The 18,052-nt window shown below is 36.0% G+C and overlaps 1 protein-coding gene across 2 annotated transcripts in view; it reads left to right on the forward strand.

Moving 5' to 3' along the window:
- Positions 1 to 18,052, forward strand: part of EIF5B (eukaryotic translation initiation factor 5B) — an 86,040-nt gene that overhangs the window by 23,136 nt on the left and 44,852 nt on the right. For both annotated transcript variants that reach the window (XM_040623573.1, XM_040623574.1), the window contains exons 2-6: positions 13,727 to 13,852; positions 13,954 to 14,038; positions 14,676 to 15,348; positions 16,433 to 16,650; positions 17,034 to 17,184. In XM_040623573.1, the coding sequence (XP_040479507.1) occupies positions 13,727 to 13,852; positions 13,954 to 14,038; positions 14,676 to 15,348; positions 16,433 to 16,650; positions 17,034 to 17,184 (1,253 nt within the window). The remainder of the gene's footprint in view (positions 1 to 13,726; positions 13,853 to 13,953; positions 14,039 to 14,675; positions 15,349 to 16,432; positions 16,651 to 17,033; positions 17,185 to 18,052) is intronic.

Here is an 18,052-nt window from a genome sequence, read left to right on the forward strand (position 1 = left end):
AGAAGACTGATGCGGGACTCGATCCTGGAACAACAGGATCACGCCCTGAGCCAAGCAGACGCTTAATGACTGAGCCACCCAGGCGCCCCTGTCTTGCTTAACTTTCATCTTTACAGTTACATTCTATCCTTTCAATGTATTTAATTTTATTTTTGTGTATTGTTTACAATTTTGAGATGTAGTTTCTTCTAACAAACCTACCAAAATACACTCAGGATATAGTGTATTGCTCTGTTCTGTTCACTTGCTTATAGTCTTTTTTTTTTTCTTATAATTTTCAGTTTTATAGTTACATTCTGTCTTTTCATAGTATTTAACTTTATTTTTGTACATGTATGAGTTTTTCTTTCTTTACAATTTTGGGATCTAGTTTTTTAACAAACAGACCAAAGTACACACAGGGTCAAGTGTACTGCTCTGTTCAGTTCACTGGTCTGATTATATTCTTTTTCTTTTTTTCTTTAAAAATATTTTTTTGTTTTGGTTTTCTATTTTGATTAGTGTATATCTGGGGTCGTTTTTGCCATTTTAGTATTTTGTTCTCTCGTTCATCTATTCTCTCTGGACAGAATGACAAGACAGAAAAACTCACCTCAAAAAAGATAGAGCCTAGGTAGCTCATTTAGGCGTCTGCCTTCGGCTCAGGTCATGGTCCCAGGGTCCTGGGATTGAGTCACACATCAGGCTCCTTGCTCAGTGGGGAGCCTGCTTCTCCCTCTACCTGCAACTCCCTCTGTGCTCTCTCTTTCTCCCTCTCAAATAAATAAAATCTTAAAAAATAAATAAAAAGAATAAGAGGCAGTACCGATTGCCAGGGACTTAATTAGTATGGATAGAAGTAAGATGTCTGAACTAGAGTTGAGAATAAAATTATATAGATAGTAGGTGGGCTTGAAAAAAGCATAGAGGACACATCCCTTTCTGGAGAAATAAAAAAACTAAAATCTAATCAAGTTAAAATAAAAAAGGCTATTAATGAGATGCAATTAAAAATGGAGGCTCTAACTGCTAGAATAAATGAGGCAGAAGAGAGAATTAGTGATCTGGAGGACAAAATGATGGAGAATAAAGAAGCTGAGAAAAAGACGTAAACAACTACAGGGGGAGTGTGATCACAGGGGGAGAATTTGAGAGATAAGTGATATCATAAAGTGAAACAATATTAGAATAATCGGGATCCCAGAAGAAGGGGGCAGAAGGTACATTGGAGCAAATTATAGTGGGCAATTTACGTAATCTGTGGAAGAAAACAGACATTCAAGTCCAGCAGGCACAGAGAACCCCCCTCAAAATCAATAAAAGTAGGTCAACACCTCAACATAAAATAGCGAAGCTTGCAAATCTCAGAGACAGAGAATCCTGAAAGCAGCTTGGGACAAAGAGGTCCGTAACTTACAAGGGTAGAAACATTAGACCGGCAGCAGACCTGTCCACAGATACCTGGCAGGCCAGAAGGGACGGCCATGATATATTCAGGGTGCTGAATGAGAAAAATATGCATCCAAGAATACTTTATTCATCTAGAATGTCATTCAGAATAGGAGAGAGAAAAAGCTTCCAGGACAAATAACCTAAAAGAATTTGTGATCACTAAACCAGCCCTGCAAGAAATATTAAAAGGGATCCTATAAGCAAAGAGAGAGCCCAAAAGTAACAGAGACAATATACAGAAGCAGTGACTTACAGGTAATACAATGGCATTAAATTCATGTCTTTCAGTAGTTACTCTGAATGTAAATGGGCTAAATGTCCCAATCATAAGACACAGGGTATCAGATTGGGTTAAAGAGCAAGACCCATTGATATGCTGTCTGCAAGAGACTCATTTTAGACCCCAAAAACACCTCCAGATTGAAAGTGAGGGAGTGGAAAGCCATTTATCATGCTAATGGACATCAAAAGAAAGCTGTGGTGGCAATCCTTATATCAGACAAATTAGATTTTAAGCCAAAGACTCAAATAAGAGATGAGGAAAGACCTATATAATAATTAGACGTGTATCCAACAAGAAGATCTAACATTTGTAAATATTTACACCCCTTATGTGGGAGCAGCCAATTAGATAAACCAATTAATAACAAAATTAAACACACTGATAATAAAATAATAAGGGGACTTTAACACCCCATTCACTGCAGCAGACAGATCTTCTAAGCAGAAGATCAGCAAGGAAACAAGGGCTTTGAATGACACGCCGGACCGAATGGACTTCACGTGTATATTCAGAACATTACATCCTAAAGCAACAGAATACACATTCTTTTTGAGTGCGCATGGAACATTCTCCAGAATAGATCACATACTGGTCATAAATCAGGTCTCAACCACTACCAAAAGACCGGGATCATTCCCTGCATATTTTCTGACTACAATGCTTTGAAACTGGAACTCAGTCACAAGAGGAAATTTGGCAAGAACTCAAATACATGGAGGCTAAAGAGTATCCTCCTAAAGAATGAATGGGTCAACCTGGAAATTAAAAAAATTTAAAAATTAATGGAAACAAATGAAAATAAAAACACAACTGTTCAAAACCTTTGGGATGCAGCAAAGGTGGTCCTAAAAGGAAAGTACATAGCAGCAGTACAAGCTTTCCTCAAGAAACAAGAAAGGTCTTAACTACACAACCTAACCTTACACCTGACGGAGCTGATGAAGGAACAGCAAATAAAGCCTAAACACAGCAGAAGAGAATAAAGATGAGAGCAGAAATAAAAAAAAAACAAAAGAACAGAACAGATCAACAAAACTAGGAGCTGGTACTTTGAAAGAATTAATAAGATTGATAATCCCCTGGCCAGACGTATCAAAAAGAAAAGAGAAAGGAACCAAATAAATAAAATCATGAATGAAAGAGAGATCACAACTAACACCGAAGAAATACAATCATAAGAACATATTATGAGCAACTAAGTGCCGACAAATTAGGCAATCTGAAAGAAATGGATGCATTTCTAGAGACATATAAACTACCAAAATTGAAACAAAAAATAGAAAACCTGAACAGACCCGTAACCAGCAAAAGGATATAGAAGCAGTAATCAAAAATCTCCCAACATACAATAGTCCAGGGCCGATGGCTTCCCAGGGGAATTCTACCAAACATTTAAAGAATAATGCCTATTCTGAAGCTGTTTCAAGAAATAGAAATGGAAAGAAAACTTCCAAACTCCTTCTATAAGGCCTGTATTACCTCGATCCCAAAACCAGACAAAGACCCCACCGAAAAGGAGAATTATAGTCCAGTATTCCTGATAAACATGGATGGAAAAATTGTCACCAAGATACTAGCCAATAGGATCCAACAGTACATTAAAAAGATTATTCACCTCGATCAAGTGGGATTTATTCCTGGGCTGCAAGAATGGTTCAGTATCTGCAAATCTCAAATAAAAGAAAGGACAAGAACCATATGATCCTCTCAACAGATGGAGAAAAAGCATTTGACAAAGTACAGTGTCTTGATTAAAACTCTTCACAGTGTAGGGATAGAGGGAACATACCTCAATATCTTAAAAACCATCTATGAAAAGCCCACAGCGAATATCATTCTCAGTGGGGAAAAACAGCTTTTCCCCTAACGTCAGGAACGTGGTAGGGATGTCCACTCTGACCACTGTTGTTCAATGTAGTACTAGAAGTCCTAGGCTCAGCAATCAGACAACAACAACAACAACAAAGCATCTGAATTGGTGAAGAAGTCAAAACTCTTACTCTTCACAGCTGACATGGTATTCTATATGGAAAACCCAAAAGACACTCCCCCCCCCCAATTGCTAGAACTAAAGCAGGAGTTCAGCAATGTGGCAGGATATAAAATCAACACACACAAATCCGTTGTATTTCTATGAACTACTAACAGTGAGACAGAAGAAAGAGAAAATAAGGAGTCGATCCCATTTACAATTGCACCCAAACCTTAAGGCACCTAGGAATAAACCTAACCAAAGAGGCAAAGGATCTGTACTCAGAAGACTATAGAACAGTCCTGAAAGAAATTGATGAAGACACAAAGAAATGTAAAAACATTCCATGCTCATGGATTTGAAGAACAAATATTGTTAGATTGCTCTAGATACCATAGACATTTTATTACTATTCAATTCCTATCTCCTTGTTTTAATTTGCATTTCCATAATGACAAATGATGAGCATTTTATCTTTTTTTTTTGCCCTTTATCTGTCAAGTGAGTCTTTATTCATATTTTAATTGAGTTCTTTTTTTTATTGAGTTTTAAAAGTTTTTTCCCATATTTTGGATACAAGTACTTCAGCCAATAGTGTCTTGCAAATACAAGCCTACTTCAGAGATGCTGCGCATTTGGTTCTAGACCACTGCAATAAAGCACACCAAATCAGTTTTCTGGTTTCCTAGTGCATATGAAAATTATGTTTATAGTATATTACAGTTTCTTGTGTACAAAAAATAGCATCATGTCTAAAAGGATGTAATATGTTAAACATACTTTATTGCTAGAAAATGCTTACCATCATCTGAACTTCCAACAATTCATAATTTTGTTTTTGTAGTAGTCTTGCCTTGATGTCAGTGGCTGCTGATTCATCACATTGGTTGGTAATTTTTGAAGTTTGGGGTAACTGTGGCAGTTTCTTAGAAGAAGACAACTATAAAAGTTTGTCAATTGATTCTTTCATGAATGAGTTTTCTGTGGCTGCTGCAGTGCTGTTCGATAGCATATTTTTACTCAACGGTAGAACTTTCAAAATTGTTACAAACCCTGTTGCTGTTTTATCAGTTGAGTTTATGTAATACTCGAATCCTTCATTGTCATTTCAACAGTCTTCACAGCTGCTTCAGGAGTAAATTCCACCTCAAGAAATCATTTTTTATTTTTTTTTTTAGGTTTTATTTATTTATTTGACAGACAGCCAGTGAGAGAGGGAACACAAGCGGGGAGTGGGAGAGGAAGAAGCAGGCTTCCCAGCGGAGCAGGGAGCCCGATGCGGGGCTTGATCCTAGGACCCTGGGATCATGCCCTGATCCTAGGACCCTGGGATCATGCCCTGAGCTGAAGGCAGATGCTTAACAACTGAGCCACCCAGGCGCTCCTCAAGAAATCATTTCTTTGCTCATCTGTAAGAAGCAACTCCACCTGTTAAAGGTTTTATCATGAGATTGCAGCATTTCAGTTTTATCTTCAGGTTCCACTTCTAATTCCAGTTCTCTTTTAATACCACATCTGCAGTTATTTTCTCTACTGAGGTCTTGAACCCCTCAAAGTAATCCATGAGGACTGGAATCAACTTCTTCCAAATTCCTGTTAATATTGATATATTTGATCCCTCCACGTGAATGGTAAACTTTTTTTTGTCACCTAGAATAGTGAATACTTTCCAGGTTTTCAGTTTTCTTGCTTTGATCCATCAGAGGAGTCACTATCTATGGCAGCTATAGCCTAACAAAATGTTTTTCTTACATAATGAGACTTGGTAAGCCAGAATTACTCTGATCCATGAGCTGCTGTGAAATTTGTGTTGTAAAGCTGATTTGTCTACACTGAAAAGCTGTTGTTTAGTATAGCCACCTTCAGTAATGATCTGAGCTAGATCTTCTGGATGACTTTCCACAGTTTTTACATCAGCACTTGCTGCTTCACCCTGTACTTTGATGTTATGGAGATGGCTTCTTTCCTTAAACCTCAAGAGCCAGCCGCTGCTGGTTCATCTCACCTCTCTCAGCCTTTGTAGGATGGAAGAGAGTTAGGGCCCTTGATTAGTCTTTGGCTTAAGGGAATATTGTGGCTGGTTTGATCTTCTTTCCAGGCCACTAAAACTTTTCTCTGTATTAGTGATATGATGGTTTCACTTTTTTTTTTTTTTAAATCATTTGTGTGTTCACTGGAGAAGCCCTTTTGTTTAAGAACTTATCCTTTGCATTCACCACTTGGCTTACCGTTTGGTACAGGGGGCCTAATTTTCAGCCTGTCTCAGCTTTCAACATACCGTTTTCACTGAACTTAATCATTTCTGGCCTTTTTTTTTTTTTTTTAAGGTTTTATTTATTTGACACAGAGAGACAGCCAGTGAGAGAGGGAACACAAGCAGGGGGAGTGGGAGGGGAAGAAGCAGGCTCCCAGCGGAGGAGCCTGATGCAGGACTCAATCCCAGAACGCTGGGATCACGCCGTGAGCCAAAGGCAGACGCTTAACGACTGAGCCACCCAGGCACCCCCATTTCTAGCTTTTGATTTAAAGTGAGAGCGGTGTAACTCTTCCTTGCACACTTAAGAGGCCAATATAGGATTATCAGTGGGCTTAATTTCAATATTGGTTGTCTCAGAATAGGGAGTCCCAAGGAGAGGGAGATAGATATATATAGGAACCGTCTGAACACACACAACATTTATTAAGTTTGCTGTCTTATGTGGGTGTGATTTGTGGTGTCTCAAAACAATTACAATAGTGACATCAAAGATCACTGATCACAGATCACTATAACAAATACAATAATAATTTAAAGGTTTGAAATATTGTGATATTTACCAAAATGTGACACACAGGCACAGTATGAGCAAGTGCTATTGGAAAAATACTCCAGGCAGGCTTGCCATAATCCTTCAGTTTGTAGAGTATCCATGGGCTTGTATTTTCTCTTTCTCTTACTTTGTGGTTTGTGTTTTCATTTTTTTATCGGTATCTGTTTAAGCAGAAGTTTTAAATTTTAGTAAAGTGTAAATTTATTTTTTCTCTTAGGAGTTCTGCTTTTCATTTTTGTTTTATCTTAAACCTCATTGCCACACCCAAAGTCAACAGATTTTCCATCTTTTTTTGCTGCACTGTCTTGATAGTAAGCTTTATAGTAAGTCTTGAAATAGGGTAAAGTCCTCCAGCTTTGTTCTTCAGTATTGTGTTGATTATTCAGTCTTTTACTTTTCCATTTAATGTGTCAAATCAGTTTGTTGATATTTGCAAAGTGGTTGAATCTGTAGATTGTGTGGGAAGAATTGACAACTATATTATCTTCCAGTTCATGATCATGGAACATTTTTCTGTTGTTCAGGTCTTGATCTCTATTTCTGTTTGCTGAGTATTTTTAGGTTTCATAAAACTTATTTGGTGTGGCAGTTAATATTATCATAGGTTTGTTTGATTTTTTTCCCATAGCCTGTTGATGTGGTTGATAACATTGCTTTTATGTATATTAAACCCAGCCTTGCATTCCTGAAGTAAATTCCTTTGGTTGTGATATGTAATCTTTTTTATATGTGGCTGGATTTGGTTTGATAGTATTTTTTTGAGAATATTTGTATATGCACCTATTTGTATATACAAATAATCGTCTGTACCTTTCTTATGTCTGTCTAGTTTTGTTATCTGGATAATATTAGTCTCACTGTTCTTTTCTTTCTCCCTCCCTCCTTCCCCCTCTTCTTTCTCTCTCGAAAGAGTTTGTGAAGGATTGAATTCTTTTTTTTTAAATTCTGTTTGTTTATTTGATAGAGAGCACGCACAAGCAGGGGGAGTGGCAGGCAGAGGGAGAAATAGGTTCCCCCCCCATCAAGGAGCCTGATGTGGGACTCGATCCCAGGACCTGGGACCATGACCTGAGCCGAAGGCAGATGCTTATTGCCCCTGAAGTTAATTCTTTAAATGTATCATAGAATGCATCAGTGAAGCCACCTGGGTCTGGGCTTTTTCTTAGTGGGAAACTTTTAGATTAATGACAGTTGTTTGTTAAAGATGTATTCAGATTTTCTACTTTTTGAATCAGTTGTAGTAGTTTGTCTAGGAATTTGTCCGTTTCACCTAAGTCATTGACTCTGTTGGTATATAGTTGTTCACAGTATTTCTTGTATTCAAATCTTGCATATCCGAAATAAATTCCAGTTGGTCATAGTGTATAATTTATTTTATACATCGTTGGATTCAACTTGCTAATACTTTTTTTGAGGATTTTTACATCTTTGTTTAAGAGTGATACTGTAGTTTTTCCTTATACTGTTTTTGGTTTTGGTATTGGGGTAATTCTGGCTTCGCAGAACGAGTTAGGAAGACTCTGCTTTTATTTTCTAGAGATTGTGGAGAAATGGTATAATTTTTTCCTTAAATGCTATAATTCAGTAAAATTACTTGGGCCTAATGCTTTCTTTTGGAAGGTTGCAAATTAGTGATTCAGTGCGTTTACTAGATACAGGCCTTTAAGGATGAAATAGGGGATAGTATTATAGCTGTACATCAAAAGCATAAAAAGAAATACTCTGAACAACTCTATACACATGAATTTGATAACTTTGATGAAATAGATTAACTTCTCAAACTATTGAAACTCACCAAGGTGAAATAGCCAGTTTGAAGAGATTGATGCCTGTTAAGGAAATTGAATTTGTAATTTAAAATGTCCTGAAAAATAAATCTCCAGAGTCTGGCAGTTTTACTGGAGATTTCTACCATATATTTAAAGAAGAATTAACACCAAGTCTATATAATCATTTTTGGAAAACGGGAGAGGAGACCCTTCCAGATGTTTTTATGAAAACTAGTATTACCCTGATTTCAAAGCCAGTCAAACCTGGTGTGCACAGAAAAGTACAAGTTGATATCCTCATAAATCTAGATTGCAGAAGTTGCTAATGAAATATTAACAAATAGAATTGAGTACAACTACATCTTGGCATTATATGAAAAGAAATATACACCATGACCAAATGGAGTGAATTCAGGTAATGTCAGATTGGTTCATTACTCAGAAACCAGTCATTGTAATACACCCCGTTAACAGGTTAAAGAAGGAAAATTGTTTATGATTACACCAATTGATGCAGAAAACGTAAAAAAAAAATTGTTTTTATTTGATACAGAAAGCTTTTGACAAAAATATGTCACCCATTCATAATAAAACTCAGAAAACTAGAAATAGAGGGAAACTTCTTCATTTTGAAAAGGATATCTACAAAATACCTGCAGGTAACATATTTGAAGGTGAAAAACTCTTTAAGTTTCCTCTGAGATTGGGAAAAAGGCAAGGATGTTCGCTTTCACCACTGCTGTTAACATAGCACTAATTGTAGCCAGTGCAATAAAGAAAGTAAAGAAATAAAGAAATACAGATCAGAAAGGAATAAAACTGTTCTTATATGCAAATGGCATGATGTTTCTTTTTTTTTTTTTTTTTTTAAGATTTTATTTACTTATTTGACAGAGATAGAGACCGCCAGCGAGAGAGGGAACACAAGCAGGGGGAGTGGGAGAGGAAGAAGCAGGCTCCCAGCAGAGGAGCCTGATGTGGGGCTCGATCCCATAACGCCGGGATCACGCCCTGAGCCGAAGGCAGACGCTTAACCGCTGTGCCACCCAAGCGCCCCTGGCATGATGTTTCTGAAAAGTCTCAGTCCATTTTAAAACTCTTAGAACGAATAAATGAGTTCAAGAAGGTTGTAGTATACCAGATCAACATAAAGATCTAATCATATTTTTGTACTTTAGTAATGAGTATGTAGAAACTGAATTTTAAAATCTCCAGTTATTTAAAAAACACTAGTTTTGTGAAAATTTCAAAACACTGTTGGAAGAAATCAATGATCTAAATAAATGGAGAAACATATTTTCTTCCAGTCTATGAATATAACATAATGAAGATGTTCTTTTCAAGTCTTTGTATATAAATAACACAATTTCTATTAAAATTCTAGCAAGACTTTTTCATAGATATATACAAGATTAAAATATACTTGAAAAGTCAAAGTTAAGAATAGATAAAACAGTTCTCATAATGAATAGTAAAGGGAGGGAATAATTCCACTTGATTTCAGAACTTACTATATAGCTCCATTAATCATGATTGTTAATGTCAGAGGGAGAGATACATAAATCAGAGCAGAATAAAGGACTCAGGAATAGCCCTACACAAGTACAGCTAAGTGATTCTTGACAAAAGTGCAGAAGCAGTTCAGTGTAGGACTGATACTTTAAAATGTTGCCGGAGCAGCTGAGTACCTATAGGTTAAAAAAAAATTAAAATGGATCATAGATTTAAACATAAAACATTAAAGCACACAACTGTCATAACAGGTTTTATTTTCAAGACCTAGGGCATGGTGAAATGTTCTTAGTTATGACACCAAAAGCATGATTTGTAAAATTTTAATCAAGAGTATCTCATGAAAATTAAAATTTTTGCTTTGATAAAAATCCTGTTAAAAGATGAGCTGCAGACTAGAAGAAAATACATATAAACCGTCTTCAACCAGTGACTCAGAACATAAAAAGAGTTCTGAGAACTCAACATTCAATAAGTCCAGTTATAAAATGGGCAAAAGATACGAACGGACATTTCACTGAATAGTACATATGAATGGCAAATAAACGCAGGAAAAAATGTTTAATTACCCTAGCCTTTAAGGAAATGCAAATGAAAACTATGATGAGATATCACCACATATCTATTAGAGTATCTTAAAGGAACAGTAGCCATAATCAAATATTGACTGGGATGTGGGGGAAAAATGGACATTTCCATACATTGTTGGTGTGAAAATTAAATGGTAAACTCACTTTAGAAATTAGTTTGGCTGTTTCTCAAAAATCTACACATAACTTTTTAATAGCTTTATTTTTTAAGGCCATTAAATTATAACATTTTTATTGTTTTGATGGAGGAGTGTGGCCTGTGAAAACATGAGTACAATAGAAAATTGCTTTTTATTTCTGTAAGTCGGTGGTAAGTTTAGAGTAAAGGATTGGGGGCTGTCACAGGAAATAGTAATAGGAATGTTACAGCTTAGTTAAGGGGAAAAGTAAGTGGTTTGCCAAAATACATACTTACAGAAAAATACTTTTATAGCATCCTTAAAGGTTTTAAAACTTTTCTTATCGGCATGACTGGATTTTAGATTTTATACTTTGGTTTATTGAAATCTTAAAGCTGTAGTTTGTAATGGGTAGGTAGAGGAGTAGCACTGAAAATGTAGCTATAAAGGTTCAGCTGATACTGTATGTGTGTCACTTTTATGTCCTGTCATTGTAATATGGTTGACTTTTTAGGACCTCTTCCTGAGTCTGGGGCACGAACTTCAGTACATATTAAAGGAACACTTTAGAAACCATTGTGGTTAAGACTTAAGTTCTGTTGTGTATCAGTGATATATTTTGTAGGTATGTTTGAATTTTTCAGACAATTTCAGAAACTTGATGATTTCCCATTTTTAAGGAAGGCAGCCCAATTCTGGTGTCAGATTTGGGCATGAGTTCCTGGAATGTTATTTTCTAGCCTTTTGTAACCTGTTTTATCATCTTTAAGCTTAATTTTATAGAGTTGTTATGAGGAGTAAATGATATATAGTACGTCTGGTGGTTGATCAGCACAATGCTTTGACATATGATAAGCACTCAGAAACCGTCAGTCTTTTATTACTAGCCAGGAGAAGCCTTTCAGACTCAACAGCATACAAAGGTAGTCCTATATACCATTATCCTGGAGATGCTTGTTTCAGTAGTATTTATCGTAGAGCTAAATGAAACCAAATGACGGCTCTGGAAATATAGCTAGTCACAATTCTGATGAGATGAATATAGTTCAGGTGAGGGCTGGCAGATTTTTGTAGGTGAGGTGCCAAGCTTCAATCATTAACCATCTTACCATCTCACCCTGTTTTTAGAAGCTTCTGTGGTGTGAAATATTGGCAGAGGTGCCTTTGGAGATACTGCTGGTTGATGCTTGGCCAGGCTTAGGTTTCTGTTACTCAATGAGACTTAAGGATGGTTCTTGATTCTTTCCCGTCTATTTACAACACATCCAATTGGTCACTTAAGTGCTGCTGATTGATCCCCTCACTATGTATCTTACATCATCTTGCCTGCCACTGCTGCAAGTCAGGTGTTCATTTTTTCTCGTTGTAAATAACTATAAAAGCTCCCTAACTGGTCTTCCTACTTCCTACCTAATTGGGGTTCTAGTCTGCCACTCATACCAGAGGTAGCTTTCTAAAATGCAAATTCGGTTTTGTAAGCAGAGTTAAGAGTTTGTTACTGTGGAATCAGAACTTCTGGGTTCAAATCTCATCTCTGCCTTGTGTCATCCTGGGTGAATTCTCCATGCCTTGGTTTCTGTATTAGAAGGAAGGATGACTACTCAAATTGGGCCCACAGTCACTTGGAAAGATTGCTAAAAATACCCTGTCTAGCTCCCACCCTGTTACTGGGTCCCTTAATCTTGGGTTGGGTCAAGAAATCCATAACTTATGAAAAACATCTCAGTTTGTTCAGATACCCTTTTATGAGTCTTCTTAAGACATCATCTACTTCGTCTTTAGGTTTTTGTACTTGGGTCTGATACGATATGCATACCTGCTAGTCCAGCCCCTTCAGTACTTGGTTCCAGGTTTGTGCCTCTGCCAAGAAGTGTCTGACTTTCTGATTGTGGATTTCATGCTTCAGGAAGTCCTCTCCATTGCAGCAGTTCAGTGTTCTATAATCTTCCTCAAATACACTGTCTAAAATATAGGACAAAAGGAATTGTTTCAGTTCTGTACAACTATTATAAAAGCATAAATTCCTTCACTTCTTGGCATTTGGCATTTTGTAATTCCTGGCTTATTGATTTGCTGTTTCTTCTAAGATCCTTGAGAATAAATTTTATATCCTCAGTGTCTTATTAATCTTAAAATTTTATTTATCATAGAGCTAAAAGTTATTCTCAAGAAATTTTCTTTACTGAAATGAAGCATGTTTATAACAAGGTGTGCAAAGTGGGGGGTCATGTTGCACCAAATCTTTTTTTTTTCTTTTTTCTTTTTTTAAAGATTTTATTTATTTATTTGTCAGGGAGAGCACACAAGCAGGGGGAGCAGCACACAGAGGAGAAGCAGGCTTCCTGCTAAGTAAGGAGCCCAATACAAGACTTGATCCCAGGACTCTGGGATCATGACCTGAGCCAAAGGCAGATGCTTAATTGACTGAGCCACCCAGGTGTCTCGAAGTCTTTGTTTTCTTATTGTATCATTTATTTGGATTAATCTGCCTTTCGTATTTGTACCTCTAAGACTGACTGACCTCCTTGGTTTTCTGTAGTTTTTAACTGGAACTTACTTTGATTTCTTCCAATATTTGTAAGTGAGGACATTGTAGGGAAGAGCCAGAAATGAAACCAAGAATGTAAAAGATTACGAGCAGATTTGGTTCTGGGTTTTGGATGTTTTATGTGTTTTATTTAGTAAATCATTCCTAATTCATTTAGATTTGGTTGTGTGGTCATGTTTTGCCCAAGGCATTCAGACTTTGTGCATCTTACTTTTCCTGTTGGCAAAATGAGGTAATAGATGAGATGGTTTCTAAAGTTCCTTCCAGCTCTAAGATTTCTATTCCAAGAAAAATGAATAGCTGTTCAAATATTTAGGCGTAGCTATTAATAATAAAGTAATAAGGCTTGTTTTATCTTTTAAGCTTTCTCCATTTTATAAATAATTTGTTTCAGGCACACATCAAAAAACTTTGGTATCAACAAAAGTTAATTTCCTTCTCTTGTTACCTAGATTTTCCTGGAGCTGTTCATTATAGTTTTGTCTGATTTGAGTGTAACTTTATTGAAACAGATGCAGGGAGGCTGATCAGTAGATATAACTCAAGTGTTGTCATGAAAGAGCTTGCCAAATGATTTTTCTCAACGGGCTGCTAATACATGAGAAAAGTCAAAATATTAAAAAAAAGTCTGTTAATATGGTAGATTATTTTGCTCTCGAGTAACATTTAGATCTTCTCTGTTTTTACTTAAGTGCCAAGGATGACATTGATCTCGATGCCTTGGCTGCAGAAATAGAAGGAGCTGGTGCTGCCAAAGAACAGGAACCTCAAAAGTCAAAGGGGAAAAAGAAAAAGGATAAAAGAAAGCCAGACTTTGAGTAAGTATATTTCAAATACATTTGATTTTTATTAACTTTGGTACTAGATTGACTTATTAAGCTAATTCAGTGCCTCAGAATATATTTTAATCCTTTTCTAGTGAAGACGATATCCTGAAAGAACTGGAAGAATTGTCTTGGGAAGCTCAAGGCATCAAAGCTGACAGAGAAAGTGCTGCAGTAAAGGTGAAAAACAGACCATTGTTACCTGTTCTGTGTCCTAGTGCCAGTTTCGGGGAGCTGCTTTTGGAGGCTTTTGAACAGTGTGAATATGTTAGTTAAACATTTCTATAAATTCAGATGCCAAAGAGGGAAAACAATTTTTAGGAAAGAAATAATGTGTTTTAAAACGTTTCACAGATATAAAAACATTTTATTTGGGAATTTAAAGGTATTTTGTGGTATGTTGCCTATTCATAAAATTGGTATATTTGGAGATAGAACATTTCCCATCTCCAGTTTCTGTGTTCTTTCTTTTTCATTCTTTGAATTTGGATAGCCTCAGAGTAATGGGAAAGTGATAGGCATATTTTTTCTTTCAATTTCCCCATGGGCTCTGTATGCCATTTGAGAAGGTAGTGAATGTGAACTGATGATTGGTACTTGCTTCAGAGCACCTGGATTCTGAAATTTACAGTGAATGTGAAATGTGCTTGAGGCCTAGGCTAGCTCCTAGTACTTAGTTTTATAATCTTATAAAAAGGACCTTATTTTGAAGTTATTTTGAGAACTTTTTCTGTGTGTACTTAGTAAAATACATGATTGAGGAATCTGTTTTTTAAAAAAGTAACTGTTAAAATTTTTAACAATGAAAATTTTTTAGCCAACAGAAAATAATGAAGAAGAATCCACCACAAAACAAGATAAAAAAAAGAAAGGACAGAAAGGCAAAAAACAAAGTTTTGATGATAATGATAGTGAAGAATGGGAAGATAAAGATTCAAAATCAAAAAAGACTGCAAAGCCAAAAGTGGAAATGGACTCTGGGAGTGATGATGATGCTGATGACTTTAATAAACTTTCTAAAAAAGCTAAAGGGAAAGCTCAGAAATCAAATAAAAAGGCGGATGGGTCAGAAGAAGATGAGGATAACAGTAAAAGAGTTAAAGAGCGTTCCAGAGTAAATTCTTCAGGTGAAAGTGGTGATGAATCAGATGAATTTTTGCAGTCTAGAAAAGGACAGAAAAAAAATCAAAAAAATAAGCCAGGTCCTAATGTGGAGAGTGGGAATGAAGATGACGACTCCTCCTTCAAAATTAAGACAGTGGCCCAAAAGAAGGCAGAAAAGAAAGAACGCGAAAGAAAAAAGCGAGATGAAGAAAAAGCAAAACTGCGGAAGCTGAAAGAAAAAGAAGAGCTAGAGACTGGGAAAAGGGATCAGAGTAAACAATCTCAAAAGAAATCTGAAGAAGAAGCCGTAAAATCCAAAGTGACCCTTGATATTGGAGCAGTCCCTATCTCTGAAGAGAAAGGAGAGACTCCCACAGCTGCCGAAGGTTGGTAATATTATCAAGGAACGGGCTGAAGGCTTAGATTGATAAGTCTAAGTTTTGCCCCAAAATCATATTGGTTTTTGCTCCTGGTTATACAGGAACTTAAGTTGTAAGAAGAGGACTTGTAAAAATTATATCTAAGTACTTTTGACTTTCATTGTTAAATATAAAGTATAAAATATCTTTAAAATGGTTTGTGTAGAGACTAGAATTTTTAAAGAATTTCACTGTGAAAACAGTTTTGCTGCTGATAAAGACTGGAAGTTGTCTAATGATAAATTTATTCCTTTTGATATCTGTGTCAGATAATAACAGTTCTTTCCTATTTAAAAAAACTTTATTTTTGTAAATACTTTCCTTTTTTTAAAAACCCAATTCAATTTATGAAATAGAAAAGTAAAAACATGCTAAAATTAACATCTTTTAAGCAGCAGTGAGCCAAGTTTTTGTGCCAGAACCAATTAACAAAAAATAAATTTTCTAGCTAAAATTCTCCTTCAGAAGAAGAATAAAGATCAAATGATTCATGTAGCTTTTTTTTTTTTTTTTTTAAGACTAGAAAGCTTTTAATGGAAAAACTGACCTATCTTTTTTAACCAAATTTTTATTATCTGGACATCTTTGAGGAGTAACACCACAAAAGTAGCTTCATAAACTTTAATGCTGTAGACCTCTTGAAATGTGATTATGTTTTTTGTTTTGTCCTCCTAATATCCCCTTAAGGTAGGCGTCATTCCTATCATCCCCATCTTATAGAGGTGAAACTAGCTACAGAATGGAGGCAGGAATTCAGATACCATGGATTAAGAGATACATTAGGTACAGTATTATCTGCTTCCTGCTGTTAGGATCCCCCTGTCTTCTTGGATCGCCCAGGAAATTTAGAGCAGCACCAGTATTGTAGGCTTCTAAGGAGGAAGCTGGGTGGTTTTGAGCTATTCTGGGTACCCCCTTGATAGGGCTAGATACCTTACCCTGCTGCTGGCATCAGTCTTGGCCCAATATGGTCCTTGAATTCTGGGGTTTGTTTATCACTGCTTAAGGAAACAACTTTTTAAAAAACACTGCCTCTATTCTTTTTTGGTAGATGACAATGAAGGAGACAAAAAGAAAAAAGATAAAAAGAAAAAGAAAGGAGAAAAGGAAGAAAAAGAGAAAGAGAAGAAAAAAGGACCTAGCAAAGCCACAGTAAAAGCCATGCAAGAAGCTCTGGCTAAGCTTAAAGAAGAAGAGGAACGACAGAAGAGAGAAGAGGAGGAACGCATAAAGCGGCTTGAAGAGTTAGAAGCTAAGCGTAAAGAAGAGGTATGTTTTCATGAAGTTGAACTTAAAAGTCTCTGCTCTGTAAGATATCTTTAACCTTCTAATTCTAAAAATGTCATAGTTGTATGGTAATTTAGTTATGTTATTTTCTGATATAAAAAAGATGAAGCAATACCGAAAATCCTACCTTTATTTCCTCAGTTGCAGAAATTGGTTATGTATCCTTGCCAATACTCAGTCTACTTTCATGTAATATTAATTAATACTTACTATGTTTAACCGTTAAAATATTTTCATTTGGGTATTCCTAGTATAATACTTTGCCTGTTATCTCAAGAGCTTTATATTTGAGTTTGGGTTCTTTACATTTAAATTTTATAATTAGGCCAGTACAATTTTTGTCCTATTTATGTACTCTTATGCAGGAAAGACTAGAACAAGAAAAGAGAGAAAGGAAGAAGCAAAAAGAGAAAGAAAGAAAAGAACGCCTAAAAAAAGAAGGGAAACTTTTAACTAAATCCCAGAGAGAAGCCAGAGCCAGAGCTGAAGCTACCCTTAAACTCCTACAAGCTCAGGGTAAGTAGTATTTTTAATTAACTGAACAATCTAGAAGCTTCTGTCATACAGTTACAGGTCTGTAATGGTCAAAAGCAGAATTGAATTAAGTCAGAAAATTCCTATGACAATGCTGTGGAAAAAGTGAAATAATAATGTAAAGAATAGGGATACCTGGCTTGCTCAGTTGGTAGAACATGCAGCTTGGTCACAGGATCATGAGTTACAAGTCCCATACTTGGTATAGGGCTTACTTTAAAAAAAAAAAAAAAGAAAGAAAGTAAAGAATAGGTAAGGTAATTAGATTATTCTGTTATTCTGGGAGATGACTTCTGTAAAGTGAATTCTAAACACCATATTATTTTACTTGTATTTTGCTTTAGCATGTTTCTCTTAACAAGTAAGGATTTTTTTTTTAATGTTAAGTAGAGTTTGTATTATTACATAAAGCAAAATTAATTCCTTGACAGCATCTGGTTTTCCATGTTTAATTTTTCCCCTTATCTCCAAAATGTTTTTAATAGTTGATTTGTTCAAATCAGGATCCAGATCAGATCCACACATTGCACTTGGTTATGTCTGTCTCTCACTGATACCACTACCCATTCTTGTTTTTGGCATGCTCTTTGTCATTTGCAGATACTGGATTATTCTTTAGAATTTCTCATATTCTCAATTTACCTAATGGCATTTTCCTGGGTGTTGGCTAATATACTTCTCTGTCCCTTATACTTTCTTAGATGTAGCAGTTTGGCTTCTTCCAAGTGGTACTGTGTACTTCTTATTGCCTCATGTCAGAAGGCATGTGATCTGGTTGTCTCACTTCTGTGATGTCAGTATTGATCATTGGGTTTAGGTATTGGCAGCTTTGTCCATTATACAAGTACTC

The sequence above is a fragment of the Ursus maritimus genome, unplaced genomic scaffold (assembly GCF_017311325.1).
Source record: "Ursus maritimus isolate PB19 unplaced genomic scaffold, ASM1731132v1 scaffold_6, whole genome shotgun sequence".
Classification (NCBI taxonomy): domain Eukaryota; kingdom Metazoa; phylum Chordata; class Mammalia; order Carnivora; family Ursidae; genus Ursus; species Ursus maritimus.